The sequence below is a fragment of the Oreochromis aureus genome, linkage group 3 (assembly GCF_013358895.1).
Source record: "Oreochromis aureus strain Israel breed Guangdong linkage group 3, ZZ_aureus, whole genome shotgun sequence".
Lineage (NCBI taxonomy): Eukaryota > Metazoa > Chordata > Actinopteri > Cichliformes > Cichlidae > Oreochromis > Oreochromis aureus.
In genome coordinates, this window is record NC_052944.1 from 22,921,099 (window position 1) to 22,937,940 (window position 16,842).

At 44.0% G+C, this 16,842-nt stretch overlaps 1 protein-coding gene across 8 annotated transcripts in view; it reads right to left on the minus strand.

Annotated features, from left to right (window-relative positions):
• Positions 1-12,432, minus strand: part of pcdh7b (protocadherin 7b) — a 120,554-nt gene extending 108,122 nt beyond the window's left edge. For 6 of the 8 annotated variants that reach the window (XM_039609646.1, XM_039609645.1, XM_031749385.2 and 3 more), the window contains exon 1: positions 8,371-12,432. In XM_039609646.1, the coding sequence (XP_039465580.1) occupies positions 8,371-11,445 (3,075 nt within the window). In that variant the 5' untranslated portion in view covers positions 11,446-12,432. The remainder of the gene's footprint in view (positions 1-8,370) is intronic. The other 2 variants (XM_039609644.1, XM_039609643.1) reach the window with 2 other exon arrangements.
• Between the last annotated feature and the right edge of the window lie 4,410 nt (positions 12,433-16,842).

Consider the following 16,842-nt stretch of genomic DNA (forward strand, 5'->3'; position numbering starts at 1 on the left):
AGACAATCGTCTATGAGCAAGCACTTAGCAACAGTGCGGAAGAAAAACTCCTTTTTAACAGGAACATGTAGGATTCTATTCAAGCCTGTTTCATTTATGTAACACCATATCTCGTCAACATTTTCCTCAACACACTTTATATTGTAAGGTAAAGACGCTACAATAACACAGAGAAAACCCCAACAATCAGATGACCCCCTATGAGCAAGCACTTGGCAACAGTGGGAAGGAAAAACTCCCTTTTTAACAGGAACATGTAAGATTCTATTCAATTCAGTTTCATTTATATAGCGTCAAACCACCACAGTCCCCTCAAAGCGCTTTATAATGTAAGTTGGAGACCCTAGGCTACCAAGAGACTGAAACTGTGACTGTCTGTTATGCTTGATTTTCTGTCCATAACAGCTCAATAATTGCTTCAATTCTAAAAAGAATAAATAATAATTATGAAATCATACACTACTGATGCCACAGAACAAAAATTGGATTGGTCTCAAATTGCTGTCAATGCTTCTATTTCAAGTACAAAGACCAGATTTTTAAAAAATGCATGTAGGAAGCACTTATTCACATTGCTCTATGCAGCACAGAGAAAGAAGCTATCGGAGGGAACTATACACCAAGAAAGAGGCAAATTGAAAAATTTGCTTTTTCAAAAAAAAAAGAAGACTAGCTGTACTTCATATTTCAGCTGATTTGGTAGCAGCTACCTCGCGAGGCCGGTCGTAACTCCAGCTGCCCCGTGACCTTCATTCTTCAGCAGGCAGGCAGATTCTTCCACCCTCTGACAAGATTTATCGGGCCTGGCTAATAGCCTGCTCTCTGCCAGGTAAGGCCCCATCGATACAGGGGCTTCTGCTGCCCCTGCCAGTACTTTGCTAATGAATATTTCAGCTTTTTTTTTCTTTCCTCCAAGCATATCTGCAGGACTTAATATACGTGGAACTGCGAACGTTTAAGCTGAAAAGGGTAAATATATACGCGCTGGCGTTGCAATAATTAGCTCAGCCGGGGCGAAGAAGTTCCAAGTCCCTTGCACTTGTGATTGCTGAGAGCCACGAAAAAAGGCGCACTATCAACACCCAGACTGCTGGAGCTTGTTGTGGATTTTTAAAAGGTGTAGATAAAGTATTGCCCCTGCCTTCAGTCTCCATCTGCTTCTTTACGCATGTGTGTAGAGAGTATATGTAATAACCAGACACACATACAAATATAATGAACTGCATTCCTTGGGTAAACACAGCTTCGCAGGCACACAAACACACATACACAGGATATTGAAACCCTCTCAGGCATGTCGCTGCGCGTGTGCCTGGCGTGCAGGATGATGGAGAGGCTGAACTGTGGAGGCCCCCGTTTGCTCTCTTCTCCAGTCCTCGCAGGATGCACAAACACACACACACACGTGCATACTGTACACCCACACACTTTATCACACCCTAACAAATGCACACATGCATCAACACAGTGAGCGAACCCACTGAGTACACATGCACAAACTTTCACACAGGTCCCCCCAGGCTTTGATGGATGGTCGGTGAGTGCTCTGCCTCCTGTTTCATACACATATAATCTCATTTGGGGGCCACATGGTGGGAGCCGCACCAAAACAGGGCTAATAGAAGCAGTCAAGCTGTCCTATTCCTCCCCTACCCAAGTCAAGTCATATCCATTATAGTCTGCTGCTTAGTAAATATGCATGACTGCAGCCTGTTAATAAAAAGGCAAATCCTTTGGAAAGAAAAGAAAAGGAAAAAAAAACAACAAAGCCTTTGGATGCATTATTTATCACGGACAATTCTTACTTTGTCTTATGCAGTCAGGAGGTCTCTGTCCATCTTAATATTTCAACAGATTTTCAATACAAAAAAAGGACTTTTAAAAATGTGGGAAGAAAGATAGAACAGGTGCAAAAAACCAAAAAAGAAACAAAAACTGAATCCAGAATGAACGCTGTACCTATTAAATACGCTCCAATTACACCTTTGAACTTCTTAACTTTCCCCCTGTCGACACCATGGCGTACACACACACACACACACACAGCCACGCACACACATTGTCTTACTAAGTCCAGCATCTTTCCTCTGCCCAGCTGGGAGACCGCATGCCAGTTAAAGCCTCTTTTTCTCCACCTGTCAGCTTAATAAACAAGTTCACTTTTGCACTGAGGAGCTTTACAGTTGCCTGCCGGTGGCAAAGGGTGGCACTTAGGGGTAAATTATGGATCGGCGTGTCTGGCTTTCACGGCTCTTATTCTCATTTTCATGAAGGCCACATGTGACAACATGGCCGATGCTGGATGGGGTTTTAAATCACCACCCCTCCCTCCCCGACAGGTGGTAGTGGGAGCAAAGGGAAGCGCCTGTTCATACATTAAAATGAACTGAATCAACACCAAGAGACCAAATGACCTGTGACCTTTTTTTTCCCCCCACATTATTATGTACCTGACTTTGCCAGACGCTGTTGCAATTTTGATGAGGACAATGTCACAGTAAGCTATTGTTTTGCCTATTAGTCTCACAAACAGCCCCTCTTACTTTTTGATCTGTGTTGTGAGCCAACCTGTCAACAGGAAACTTACTGGGGGGGCGGGGCATAGCAGCACAGCAGTAGAGCTAAGTGATATTCTCATTTAGCTGAGCTCCGGGCTGTGGAGTCGATGCGAGGGGACGGTAACGGGGAAAGCAACGAGGCTAGCATAGCATATCATAAACCTTGGGAGCCTTGTAAAAGTCAATTTACTGTACAAACTCCTCAGAACAATTGCCGTGAAAAACAAGTGTGCAATATGGCGAGTGCGCGGTGATTGATAGTGCCACAGGAAAAGCAAATCTGCAAATATGAATCGGCTTTATCCTGGTAAGCCCTATCTAATGTGATCGCTGCCGAGTATGAAATGAAATTCCATTTTCGATGACATCAAATTGAAAGAAGCGGCGAGGAGAAGGTGGCATCCTCGACACTGCCACTTACAATCAGCAGCGTGGAGAGCAATCAAGGTGGCACGCGGCTTAAATTTCTCGTCTTTTTGTTTTTTCCCTCGCCTCCCTTCACTCCCCCCTCTCTTCCTCTGTCTTTCGGCGTATTATCGTGACAAACGTTGCAGGTGAGTCGAACCTTTTTTGCCCAAGCGCTGCGATTTTTTATGTGCTCGCTGCCATATGCAAAGAAAAGAGGGAGGTGAAGAAGAAGGGGGAAAGCAATGAAGAAATGCTTTCGTGCTATAAGTAAAGAAAGTGTGGGGAGGAAAAAAACACACTCAGTATTAAAATATTATGCAGAGTAATATAGCAGACACTGTAGCAACCAGGCGTTGCAATCTCTCCCTGCCTTTTTCTCTCAGTCGCCACCATTTTCTGCCCATATATCAGGTAAGTCTAATCCTTAGATTAGTAATTGCCTTAGAGCGAGTGCATTCAAATCACCAAACCACATTATACCAGAAAATGCTGCCCGCTGCAGTTTCATGAGTATTACTGAGCTCTCTTACTCCCTCCATTTTCCTTTAGGAACATAAACAACAAAAGCCCGAGCAGCCGTAGATTGAATTAAGCCGTAATAGATCCAAAACAATTTTGATCAAATTAGCCACAGTCAGCAGTACAAAGGACGAGCACTAATAATAATAATGAGGCATTAAACAAACCAGCTCATTGCACATTATCTTATTTCTTACTAAAGACAAGATTTCAAGATTATTCTTTTTTTTCCCCCCATTTTTGGCATTCTGTTGGAAATTTCTGTGAAGCTCAAATGTTTTCATTATCAGTTTTGCTAATTTGATAATGGTGCCAGTTGGCCAAAAATGTTTAATCTGGGTCCTAATGATGTGCGTTTGGAAATCCCATGTCCGGGATCAGAAAATCCAACTTAGTTTTGTGCCAGTTTTTCAAAGCAGCATTAGACCGAAGTGCACTGATGCAAGATTACCAAATCTCGAATAGCAGCACTCTAAAGGCAATTACATATCACAGTGTGGGATGCTAGCTGAGCAAAGAACAGCAGGTAGAACAGCCAGCAGTGAGGGTCGACTCTAAGTGGTTTTAAATGAAAGGACGTAGAGCTGTGCAATAAAGCAATGTATTTAATCCTTCAGGTTCCTTTTTTTTTATTAAGCAGAAAACTCATCTGACAGAACCAAAAATACACAATCCCCAAATGCATTATGGGTTGTTTTCATAATGTATCTCAAATTCTAAAATATTAATATCCCGCAGTTGAATCTGAACAATCAATTTTCATGATCTGGCTCAGTCGAAATCTGATCTGATTATATCAACCAGCCACATGCCCAGCTATCTGCTTACCTGATTTTGCAACTGTCTGGCTCACATTATAACAAAGCAAAATAAGTGATCTGAATCAACAATTAGATGGAGACTGGGGCATGACTAAACCTGTTAAACTTCTGACAGACTCAGCAGAACCTTTTAGCAAGTAATTGTCTTACTGAGCTGAATGAGTCACTAGCTCCCACTTATTAGAGTTTGATGCCTGTGTATGTGTATTTAGAATACAAAAAACACATGTAAAGGGCTGAAATCAGAGACATGATTACATAATCCTAAATACAAGCATTAATATAGAGGCTAACTGATCCTTTGTCAGTTTAAATTGGTGCACTTGTGGGTTTTTACAGGTGTTTAGGCAGCTACATTTCCTAAGTTAAAACAAATGATGCCATAGGCAAAGAGTCACATTTCCATATTGGTTTCCTGATCGTCTTAGAGTCTGAAGGGCAATCGCATCCTATGTTTTGGCTACAACCACCACCCAAGTGACCTCCATTTGCATGGCGATATTGTTTGTCCTATATAAGTGCAGAGGGGCGAGGGTTTGCCCTATGCAAATCAGATGCTTCGCGGCCATATTCAGCTCGTGCAGGAGAGGTGCAGGAGGAACAGCTGGCCAGAGTGCAGGAGACGAGCACTAGGGAATCCGGGTTAAGGGCAGCGTCCAGTTATGCTTGCCGCATCAGCCCCGAGGCAAGATAACCTGGTGTAAGTGGTTGGACGGCGGCTTTGACTGCCCTGAGGGGCTACGCTGCAAGAGCAGAGAATACAAGCTGCTGTGGCTCACTACTGATTAAAAGTGATCCACCTGGGCACGAGCGCCGCTTTGAAGTGTAATGATAAAACAAAAGCTGATGGCTTGTGCTAATTCAGTGACTAAGTGATTTCATTCCTCACAAGGTTGGATGGCATTATTTTTTTGCCGCTGCGCAGAACAGAAGCTACTGCCAAAAGTAATAAAGTTAAGTGTTCTGTTAAGTGAATGCGCTTCTCATCAGCCTTTGGATGGAATGGCTTGGCCGTGGGTATATAAGGAGCAGTCAGACCACGCATAATGTTGTGCACATATAGCAAAAAAAAGAAGAAGAATAAAATAAAGAAAATTACAAATTACGTAAGCTGCAATCAATGGAGTGGCAGGAAGAGATGAAATGTCAGGTTTGCTGCTGCTCCTGTTCAAACTCAGCAGCAGCTGGGTGACACGCTGGCTTCTCCCTCACAGTTAGCTCAACTTAATGACTGTTTAAATGTCTGTCGGGCTAAAAAGAAAGGTTCGCCTCACTGATAAACTCCCTCAGTTGCCTGGTTACCTGCCCGAGCAGGTTGCCTGTGCGGTTACTGTAAGATTAGGAGAGCGAGAAGGGAGAAAGATGGAACCCGATACCTCCGACATTACAGTCAGTGGTCAGCACTTTTCTCCCTCTCTCGCTGTCCTTCTCTCTGTCTTTCCACCCAACCCCAAGTCCCTTGTGAAACAGTGGGGGCCATTCTCTATACCGCTAACAGGGCCGTCATTCTTGCGCCCGTCTCTATTCCTTCCCACAGATGGATAAAAAAAGCGAGAAAGAAAGGTTTTGTGTGTGTGTGCGTAACAAAACACGTGCACGGTGACAAATATTCCGAAAGAGCACAAGTTATAAGAAACTAATTGTGGCCAAATGTGATAAAAGGGTCAATCTGACATTTAAATAAGCTCAGGAACATGAGTTTAGGTCTAAAAATGTATGAAACATGATAAAAAGGCAGCATTCTTTGATGTTATCATTTTCTAACACTTATCCTTTTTTGTGCACAAATTGTTCCCATAAGCGAGGCACACGAGTTTCCTAGAGTGTTTCATTATGTCCTTAGCCTCAGTAGCACTCGCCAGACAACAGAATATTTTTAGATGCAGTGATCTTAAAATCAAGAGCGTGACCGCTTCACTACTTAATCTCATACAGAGGTGGCTGTTTAATGCCATAATTGGAGCACATGAGCACACACCTTCTCTTCAATTAGCTCTCTTGTGTAGCCATTTAATTATGTCCTTATGACCCAAACTGAATGCATCAACAGTAAGTATTTACTGAGGCCAGAGTGCATAAATGGATATTTGAACACATGCTATCAGTTGTATATTCAATGATAAACCACGACACAGTGATCTTAGATGTTATTGCCCAGTAGAGCACTAAGCACATTTTGTACTATTTTAATGCCATTTGGGTTCCAAAATTAAGCACCTGTGAATCAAAAAATAAAGAAATACATTTTAAAAATGTGCTGCAGATTGTTGTTGTTTTTCCTCCTCCAAGATACTGGATGGTAAGAAATGCACAGTCCATAAAAGTTAGCGGTGCATTAATGTAGAGAGTAAATAAATAATTATATAAGTGGAGCATAGTGACACACAATACATGCCGCTGCCGCAGCAGCAAATAGAGTGCCCTTTTAATTATGCAGGAGACATCCGAAAACAACAGCACTCCTCACACTCTGGGAAGCAGCTCAGTGAATGCACTATATTAGAGGCTGTTAGAGACAGAGCAGGGAAAGAGAAGGAAGAGAAGTTAAAAGAGGGCTGAAATGATTTGAAGGGGAGAAATACAGAGGGGAAGGAGAGAAGGGCACAGAGAGATGACAGTAAAGATTAAAAAAGGAAAGCTCTGTAGGGGAAAAAAGGAGTTGGGCTGTGCGGGCTAGGATGTGGATGAGGCTGGAATAAATAGAGTGAGAGGAAGAGCTACAGAGAGGAAAAAAAGGCGGCACAGGTGGATGCAAGACATGCAAGGGAGTTCTACAAAGGTCCAAGGAAGAGTTTGAGGGGAAGGGGAAGAATATAAGCAAGAACAAAGATATCTAAAGGAAAAGGGGGAAACCAGGAAATAAAAAAGTGCAAGCAAGCGAGCAACACTACCGATTTCAAAAGGAGTAGTGCTGACACAAAGTAAAAGAAAGATCAATAATTCATTAGACTTCCATAGGAAAAAAAAAAAAGGAAAAATACAATGGTGTTCTTTTTCCCGAAAACGCAAATAAGCTGGCTTCATTAAGTATTATCTTTGATTCCTCGCTGTTGCTTCACCTAACAGTGCAAAAGCAGCCAGAGAAATATAATGACCGAGTCCATAAAAGCGCACACTTCCTCAACTTTAAATATCTAATAGCGTCACCTACAAGTTCTGTCTGTGCTGTGAAAGAAAGAAAAGAATTAAAGGTGGGGGGGAGGGGGAGGAAGCAAGGCAAAAGAAAAAGGAAACATGAAAGGGGAAAGACGAGTGGAGGGCGGATACGTGTGGAAGAGAAAGAGGAGCAGGTACAAGACGGCATACATTTATAAACATGGAGGAAAAGAAAAGACGGAGTATGTGAAGCTGAAGCACAACATGGGAGTTGATATAAAAGTGTCAGTTTTCACTGCGAGGTCAATGAATTGATGCAGACCTTGAAGCACACCATGATGTTAATGTGACTCGGAGCCGGATGTTCTTAGTCAAGTAGATTCTCTCAAAGTGACTCAGAGCCCTTACAAAGCCACATTTGTGTTGCATCTACCTTTCCCTTTTTTCTTTTGCCTTTGTTCATTTTTTTTCTTCCCTTGCATGAGAAGAAAAGGTAGCCTTGTCACAGACAGAGGGCAGGGCAGAGGGGAGTGCAGCCAGCCCCTGCCATGCATGCTCCCCTCTGGGATAAAATAACTGCAAACCAAATCCTTATGTGAGCTGTCTACAGTTTTCTAACACATATTGCCAAGGTTAGGAGTTGTGGCACCCATGACGGAAAAGGCAGCTTAACGCGCTGAGATGAAAGTCCAAAATAGTCGGACATTTGGTTAAGTTGTAACAGTATCCTTTCCTGAGCTAATCTAAACCCTTTCTCTTTCCTTTCAATATTACATGTGAATGGCACTCCAAACCAAAACAGATCAATACCGCTAACTTGACACACATTAGCACCATAAAGGCAACAAGACTACTGAGACTAGCCCTGTCAGAAAGCATTATGGGAGAGAGAACACTAAGAGGAAAAAGCAGAAGACATTTAAGAGTAGTGGAGGGAGACAAAAGAACACTGAAATGTGTCTTCTTACCTGTTTGTTGTACTTGTTGATAGTTTGACTGCTGTATTCAGAGCAGTGGTCAGATCCAAGGGAAATGTTATCTCCGGTGCCAACAAAGGTATTGGCAGGGGGCAGGTCCTGAACTGCCTGGTGCTTTTTTCCAGCTGTCGGTGACTGCGGGTGAAGCTGCACTGTGGGCAGTGGCGAGCTGGACTTGTAGTGCCGGGCCAGATCTGGGCTTCCCGGCCCTCCGTTGACTGAACGGTAGCGGCCCATGCCAGGGCTGTCGGACAGCTTCTCGTTGACGCCGTCGTAGCGCTGCCCGTTGGGTTTCGAGGCCTCTACAGTGACAATGCTGCTGTAGAGCGGCTGTTTGGACTTTTGTTTCTTCTTATCTTTCTTGGGTTTCTTGGATTTGTCATGCTGCTGTGGCGTAAAGAAGTCTTCATGGTCTTTTTTGCCGGCCTCATAACCGTTCTTGTTCTTTGGACGGCAATAACGGGCCATGACAACAACAAGAATGATGAGGATGACTGTCATGATGCCTGAAACTATTCCAATTACAATGCTTAACCGCTGTTTGCTTAGGTCATAGTTGGGGTCGCCGGCGATGTTGGTGTTCAGAGATGTGCTCAGGCTCTTAGCCACCTGGGCCTCCACAGCTGAGGAGTTGGAAAGTGTCTCGTTAACATACACATGAACTAGTGTGGTGGTGCTCTGCGAAGGCTGCCCCTTGTCATTCACCTGAACCACCAGTCTGTGGAGGCCATGATGCTTCTGCTCCAGCTTTGCCATTAGCGAAATCACCCCTCTCTCTGCATCAATCTCAAAAAGTCTGAAGGGGTTACCCCCAATGATGCTGAAGTTCAGGACCGCATTGATGCCAGTATCTGCATCACTAGCTGTGACGGTTCTGACCACAGTTCTGATGTTAGTGGAGGGAGGAAGAAGGGTGTAGGAGCTGTTTATTGGGAAAGTGACTGTTGGAGCATTGTCATTTTCATCCATGACAAAGAGTGAAACCGTGGCGGTGGCAGATTTGGGAGGGTCACCTCCATCCACAGCCTTGACGCGGAAGGTGTAGGTACCTTTCTGTTCTCGGTCAAAGGACAGGGTGGAAAAAATAGTCCCGGTTTCATTCTCAATAGAGAAAATGTCCTCCTCTTCTTCAATAAAGAGGCCCATTTCTGCATTTTGGTCTTTATCTGCATCAATTACTGTAACCATGCCAACTGGGCTGTTAGGATCAAGGTTCTCTTTGACATAAAAGGTGAAAACATCCTGCATGAACTTTGGCTCATTGTCATTCTTGTCGGCCACAAGGACAACCACTGTTGCAGAACCCTGAAGGGTGTTTATGCCCTTATCTTTGGCTATCACTTTGAATTCGTAGCGCTCTGTTAGCTCTCTATCCAGAATGGTGTTTACTCGGATGTCTCCACTGTCTGCATCAATAGAGAAAATCCCATTTACTGATGAGTCTAGGGAATAGGCTATTTCAGCATTCCTCCCACTATCTGCATCTATGGCTTTCACTGTTGTCACCCTCTCACCAGGTGCATTGTTTTCAGGAAACGAAACCTCTACTACATTCTGGCTGAAGATAGGAGGGTTGTCATTAGTGTCGCCCACTTTGACGAGAAGAGAGTTATTACTCGCCAGACTGGGGCTCCCAGAGTCCACGGCCACTATGACCACATTGTATTCCTGTGTTGTCTCAAAGTCCAATTGTGCAGACGTGTGGAGAAAATATTTCTTTTTATTCTGCTCGCCCTCCATCTCGCTGGCCGGTTTGAGCTGAAAGGGCACATCTCCTACCACTGTGCAAGTCACTATGCCATTTTCCCCCTGGTCACGATCTGACACCTGAACTAAAGCAATGGGTGTGTCCACCACCACATCCTCAGCCACATTGGCTATCCCGTCTTTTAAGAAAATGCGTCCAATTTTCCGAATTTCTATAGCAGGCACGTTGTCGTTCTCATCCTTGATGTTCAGCACCACTGTGGCCTTGTCCATCTTGGGTGGCTGGCCTCGGTCACGGGCCATTACTGTAAACCTCAGTTGGCTCACTTCTTCACGGTCAATGCGGTGCAACACACTCAGCCACCCCGTGCTCTCATCCAACCTCAGCAGTCTCCTTACTGACTCTGTGGCTGCCCCAAACACATATTCTATTTGACCATTAACCCCCACATCTGCGTCAGCCGCTTTGAGCTGGAGTATGGGGGCGCCAGGGGAGCTGTTTTCAGGCAGGTCAGCCTCATACACACTTTTCTCAAACCGAGGGCTGTTGTCATTCACATCAGTTATCATTACTCTAAGAATGGCCTGAGAGGAGCGAGGGGGATCTCCTCCATCCCTAACGCGCAGTGTAAGCTCATAGGAGTCTCTCTGTTCCCTATCAAGGGCCCCCTTAATGATGAGTTGAGGCTGCTTCTCTCCATCAGTAGTGTCAGCAACTTGCAATTCAAAGACACTGCTCCTGCTCGCTCCCTCCTCAAATCTCCTCTTCCCTGAAAACGAATCCCCAGAAGACCCCAATCGCCTTGAATTCTCCCCATTGTCCTGAATGAGCTCATATCTCTCTATTCCATTTCTGCCAAAATCTCTGTCTGTGGCTGTGGGCAGCAGATAAAGGGTTCCAATGGGTCTGTTTTCCTCCACAGACAGTGTCAGGACAGGGGAAGGGAAAGACGGGGTGTTATCGTTTATATCTAATATGATGACTTTTCCCTCAAAGAGGTCGACCCAGCTCTGCGCTGGTCCTATCACCGACACCTCAAAATCAATAAAACATTCGTTTTCATCAAATATCATTTGGCACTGCTGCAGTTTTTCACGGTCTATCCGCCTCTCGTTGGTGGAGAGCTCACCTGTAATGTTGTCTATCTTGAAAAAATCGGACCCGGATTCGAGGGTGAACGTCACCTCACCGGACCCGGCGACAATGCCCAGGTCGGTGGCTACGTTCCCTACTCTGACATCTGCTGGTCCCTCCTCAGCTAAACGGTACCGGAGCACTTGCTTGGCAGCGGGCTGATGCACAAGCTGCAAGATGAGCATGCAATAGTACAAATAGTCCACTGCACCAGTAGTCCTCATTGTTCAGCCCAGAGGAGGAAGGGGGGATGGAGAGGAAAAAAATGTCCACTTTAATAGTAAGTGAAAAAAAAAAAATCACTAATAGAAAGTCCGAATATGGGAAGGAAATATCGCTTTCATTCAGAGCGAAGCCCTCTGGTCTGGGATGCGTGAGACTTCATCCTCCCGGACGACTTTTCCGCCGCTCCTGCTGCAGTGAAAAAAAAAATCAGCAAATGCACGGGCTTACCCAGCTCTCCTCTGCTTTCCCTCCTTCGAATGTCTCTCCTTCCTTTCTTTTAGAATTTTCTGTTTGTTTGTTTTAAAGTGATGTAGAGAACAAGCCGGATTCTCCGTGCGCTCCGGACAGTGGCCCCCTCCTCCCAAAATATCTGAATGTCATGCGCGTAAAAAAAAAAAAAAAAAAAAAAAAGCCAAAACGTTATAGTCCGAGCATCAAATAACCAGAAAGTAGATTCAGTCCAAGCCGCTCCGTTTTACTCACAGTTTGTAGACGCTCCTCTCTTTCTCCCGCTCTTCTAATTTTTGGGTGAGGCTCCAGTATTCCTCTGTATTCCTCTGTCCGGTGATATGTCCATATATGTCAGAGGATCATTTAAATGCCCGCTCAGTTCAGACAAGTCATCACCCGGCCGACTGTGTTAACAGCTCGTTAACTGTCTTGATCTCGGCGATACGAACGTAAGGCAGAAATTACCTGTCCGGCTGTCTTCCTCCAAGTCACTTGCAACTAGCAGAATAGTACTCTCGCTCTATCTCTTTCGCTTCTTTTTTTACGAGCTTGCTGCACGAATGTGCAACCTACTGGAAAAAAAATCAAGGTAATCTTAAAAAAAGAAAAAATACATACACAAAATAAAACAAAACAAAGATGGAATGTACATCCGAAGCAGTTGTTGGGAAGCGGTTGGTTGAATTTCTCACTTTGTCCAACATATCCCTCCTGTTCCCACACCTGCAGACGCGCCGCGTGTGTTGGCAGCCCCTATCTGCAGCACTGTGAGAGGGATTCACAAATGATATTGCAGTCTCTCTCTTTCCCCTCTCTCTCTCCCTCTCTCCACCCCCTCCTCCGTTCTCTTCTTCTCTCCCCCCCCCCTCTACTCCAGCAGCGCACGTAAACAGGGTCGGACTTTAAGTCTCGATCGCCAGGTCTAGAGGCCAGCAGGCAATATTAGGAAAAAATAATAATAATAAAGGGGGAGACATATGAGGAACATGCACTCAGACGTTCGTTTTCATCGGTGTTTTCTCGAGACGTGGCTCGGCACTTTGCGAGGATCTCTCGGATGCTTCGTATTAATCCATTAACATCCTATGTTGTGGCTATGGCGAGAGATCAGATTCAAAACCAAACCAAACAAAACTGTGATTTGAAAATCTTGAACAATAACGTACCGCTCTTATACTATTTTCCACCCTGTGCTGCATGAGATTACCCTGAACGCAAATCCAGAGTGCAACTTTTACGCACTGCCAGACCGACACAAGTTATCGGTTTTAATGTCACCTACACATGTTACAACTTGCGTGGTAAAACAAAAAAACAGACTGTAAGTTTAACACGAAAGCAGCAGCAGCAGGACAGGAGAGACGGGACAGGGCTTCCTGTGTGCGCAGAGCTGTGGTTTCCCTGTGGTTACTAATACGAATGCGTGTGGTCTCCAGTGGCTGTGCTCTCCGGCGCAGCAAGCTCCGTGTCTTTCGGCTGCGTGCTGCTCAGTCCGCTCAGCGTCCAGGAATGTGAGAGACCGTGTCTATGAATTCATTTCCATAAAAAGGGAATAAGACCCCCCCAAAAAAGGATAGAAAGGAAATAGATCAGCCCTGCATGGCTATCCAGACGATCACAGCAAAGGGTTTCGTTATTTCGGCCACTGCGCAAACACCACTTCCCTGTGTCAGATTAGTGTGTGTGTGTGTGTGTGTGTGTGCAGTGTGTGAATACTACAGTTGTCATTTAACTGCTTGTGCAGGGCACATTTTCTGAGAGACATCCTTGACATGCTCGCGGACGCTCTCTCCAGCAGCATGATTTCATTGCCTTGTGCGGACGCACGGTGCGAGGTACGTAAATGAGAACATTTTTAAGGTGCTTACGGTGGATTCGTCTCCGTTACAGCACGTACGCGTTGTCGTGTTAGGTGCAAACAAAAAACGTGCTTTAATACGCGTGCGTGTGGATATCCTCAACTTTGAACTGAGGGTGGGGGGGGGGCGCCCCCCGTTTTCATCATAAGGGAGCATTGCGGTGCGCATGTGAAATTATAGATACAGTGGATGAGTGTAATGAGTGAGTGAATGAGTGAGGGGCAGTGGGATGGGAAGAAGGAGGGGGAGAGGACAAGAGGCAGCCAGTCTCAGCAGCTGCATCTTTCGTACACGGCTCTCTGAATTCCAGCAGTGGGTTTATCCTTGCTGACTTGCGCCCTCTATTGTCGAACTAAAATCAAACCCGCTCAAAACACTTCGGGCAGCAGCACAGCAGAGAGAGCTCCGTGGTGCAAATGCACTGCGGGCACTTGGCGGATCATTCAGATGATTAGTTTCTCTGAAAATCAAAAAAGGGCTTTCTAACTCAGACACTAACACACACAGCAGTTCTTGATTTATGTATGAAATAAGGGCTGCTTTCTGTATGACTCACAGTGTTTTGACTGTATTAGTGAGACAGATAATTATTAACTTCATCATGTATCCGTGCACTAAACATTGATGGGTCTGTTGGTTATCTGGTCCTGTTTAAGTCAGATGATTACAATACTGGGTTACTTTACCCTGTGATGAGCTGTTTTGGCATGGCACACCCTGGACATGTCACCAGCCCATCACAGGGCTAACACGAAGAGACAGACAACCACACACAGACATGTAAATTGATTGGCATTTATATAGCGCTTCTCTTGTCTTTCCAACCACTCAAAGCACTTAAGACCACAAGCCACATTTAACCAGACTTTAAGTATGTTATAGTAGACACATAAAACACTTTATATAACTTTATAAGCCTTAGAACCTGGAGGAAACCCATGAAGGCACATAGAAGACATTCAAACACCACACAGAAAGGCCTGACCCAGAAGCAGCGGCGCTAACCACTGCACCTCCATAGGAACTACTGTATTAATAATCAGTTACATAATATTAGATTGCCCAACATAAACACAGAGAGCACTATTCCACCCATGAGCACCAGCTAATGTTGGTGTTGTTCCTGGATCATCAAAAACGAATGTGGTTCAGGTTCAACATAGCAAGTGACCAGTCACATTGTTGTGATGTCATAGTTTTGTAACTTGGAAACAGCATCATACCAAACCTTTTCCCCATAAGCATAGCTTCAACTATTGCCCTGTAACCCTGATCCTAACTCTTCTCTTTTGGAGGGAATGGACTTCGGCAGGGTTTTTTTCCCCACGCTGCAGAGCTATGACATCATAACAATGTGACTGCTCATTTGTAATGCTGAACCTAGATCAACATTAATTATGATGACAACAGGAACGTGGGGGATATCAGATACATCATAAAGTTAACCTATTTACTGCATCTGTGCTGCACTGGAAAAACTGTCGCAATCTTGACCCAGTGACTGTGTGACAAGAATAAATAAAGCACAATCACATTGATACTGATGTCTTCTTTGAAATCTCACTTTTCATTAACCAGTGTGACTCCACTTGATCAAACAAGAATTGGCAAGAAATAACAGCAGTTACTCTGTGCCCCAAGGCTGTTGGAATATCCAGTTACTAAGTGAAAATGAGCACGTAGGTGATTCAGAGACCATGTTTACCAGCAGAACCCCAGCGATCAAGGCTCGGCATCATCACTGAAAATCATTATCATATCTGTGTGTAACACTGCTCCGGCTCTGAAGTGAATGAGTGGTCTAAAATGACGCAAGGGAAAGCACTCAATGCCGTTACAAAGACCTCATCAGTGAGAGCGAGGTGTTTTGAAAATGAGATGTTCAAAAAAAGTGACTCATACTCCCACGCTATGACTGATCGAGATTAAAATGTGGTATGATCAGAGATGATGCATCACATGATTTGGCCACAAAAATAAGTATTTTTCAGACTAAATGTTTTGCACATTAGAATTTTTGAATCAAATGTTGAGTAATGGCTGATTTCCAAATGGTCATAGCTTCAAAAGAAACACATCTTTTTACACATTTCTTTACTTTTACTTATTTTGCTCATTCCCCATGGACAGTCTGGAAGCATTAACGAAATGTGGGAAAAGAAAATGAAAAACCGAGATGATTGCACAGTCTGTCGAATTAATGCTTTTCATTTCATAAACATTATACAAGCTGCCCATGTCCTTACTGGCACATTACAGTGGTTAATGCATATTGTAGTGCTGTGACACTGTGTGCAATAAAATTGCAATTATGTTAGTTGTCAACATGAAATTACATTCCTGTAGTCCGCTGATGAGAGAATGGGAGTATTGAAATCACTGGTTGCATGGCTGAAGCACAAAAATACACCTTAGTGTTATTATAGGTTTGCCGGATTGATTTGACACATTTCACCAATAGGGCTTTAATGGAGAGAGACACCTAAATCCTAACCATGTAATAATCGTTCTACAGATTAATTTTTTATAGGTAACAAAAGTGCACATACAGTATATCTATCTTCCTCGCATTTGTTTCCTCCAGTGTCTCGGCAAGTCCTTTCTCTACATTTATCACAGCCTCTGCGCGCTGACAAATGTTGCAGTTCAAAGTAATTACTTGCATATAAAAATGATCACTTGCAAGTAAGGTTGCTAAATAGCTAGATTTCAACTCACGGCAGAAGGTCTGCTACTCGGACTTAGTAAATACAGAATAACAGTGTCTAAAAGTGCAGATGAAGACATGAAGGCAAAGCTGCAGTGTTGTTTCTGTGCTGTTAGAGGATAATATTTGCACTTGAATAGAAGACTTTGAGCAACATGGTGCAAATTTATTCACACATACAGAATACATACACAGTTTTGTAAAAAAGCTTGTAGACTGAGAGGCAAGTAATGCTCTGCAAACTGTTGGCCACTTTATGGCTTAGTGACACTAGAGTAAAATTACAAATTGCAGTGACCGCACTGAATTTTTTCACATTTAGCGACTGGTTGCAAGTAGCTGAGGATCTCACTTTTGATCACAAAGTGATTGCACAGGTTGCCTGGTGGTAGGCAACCTGTCTGCTAACAAATGTATTTGTCTGCAATCACTCTCAGAAAGATTGGTGAAGGTTCGTAAATATTTGCCTTCTAATTTATAAACAGACCGATTACCAAGATGTTGCAATTAGTCTGAGTCATTTTTTGAGATGAGCACAACTTGTGTGCAACACTTCTCTTTGTAATAAGGGACTTGACTTAACGAGTTGCCAGCTGGTT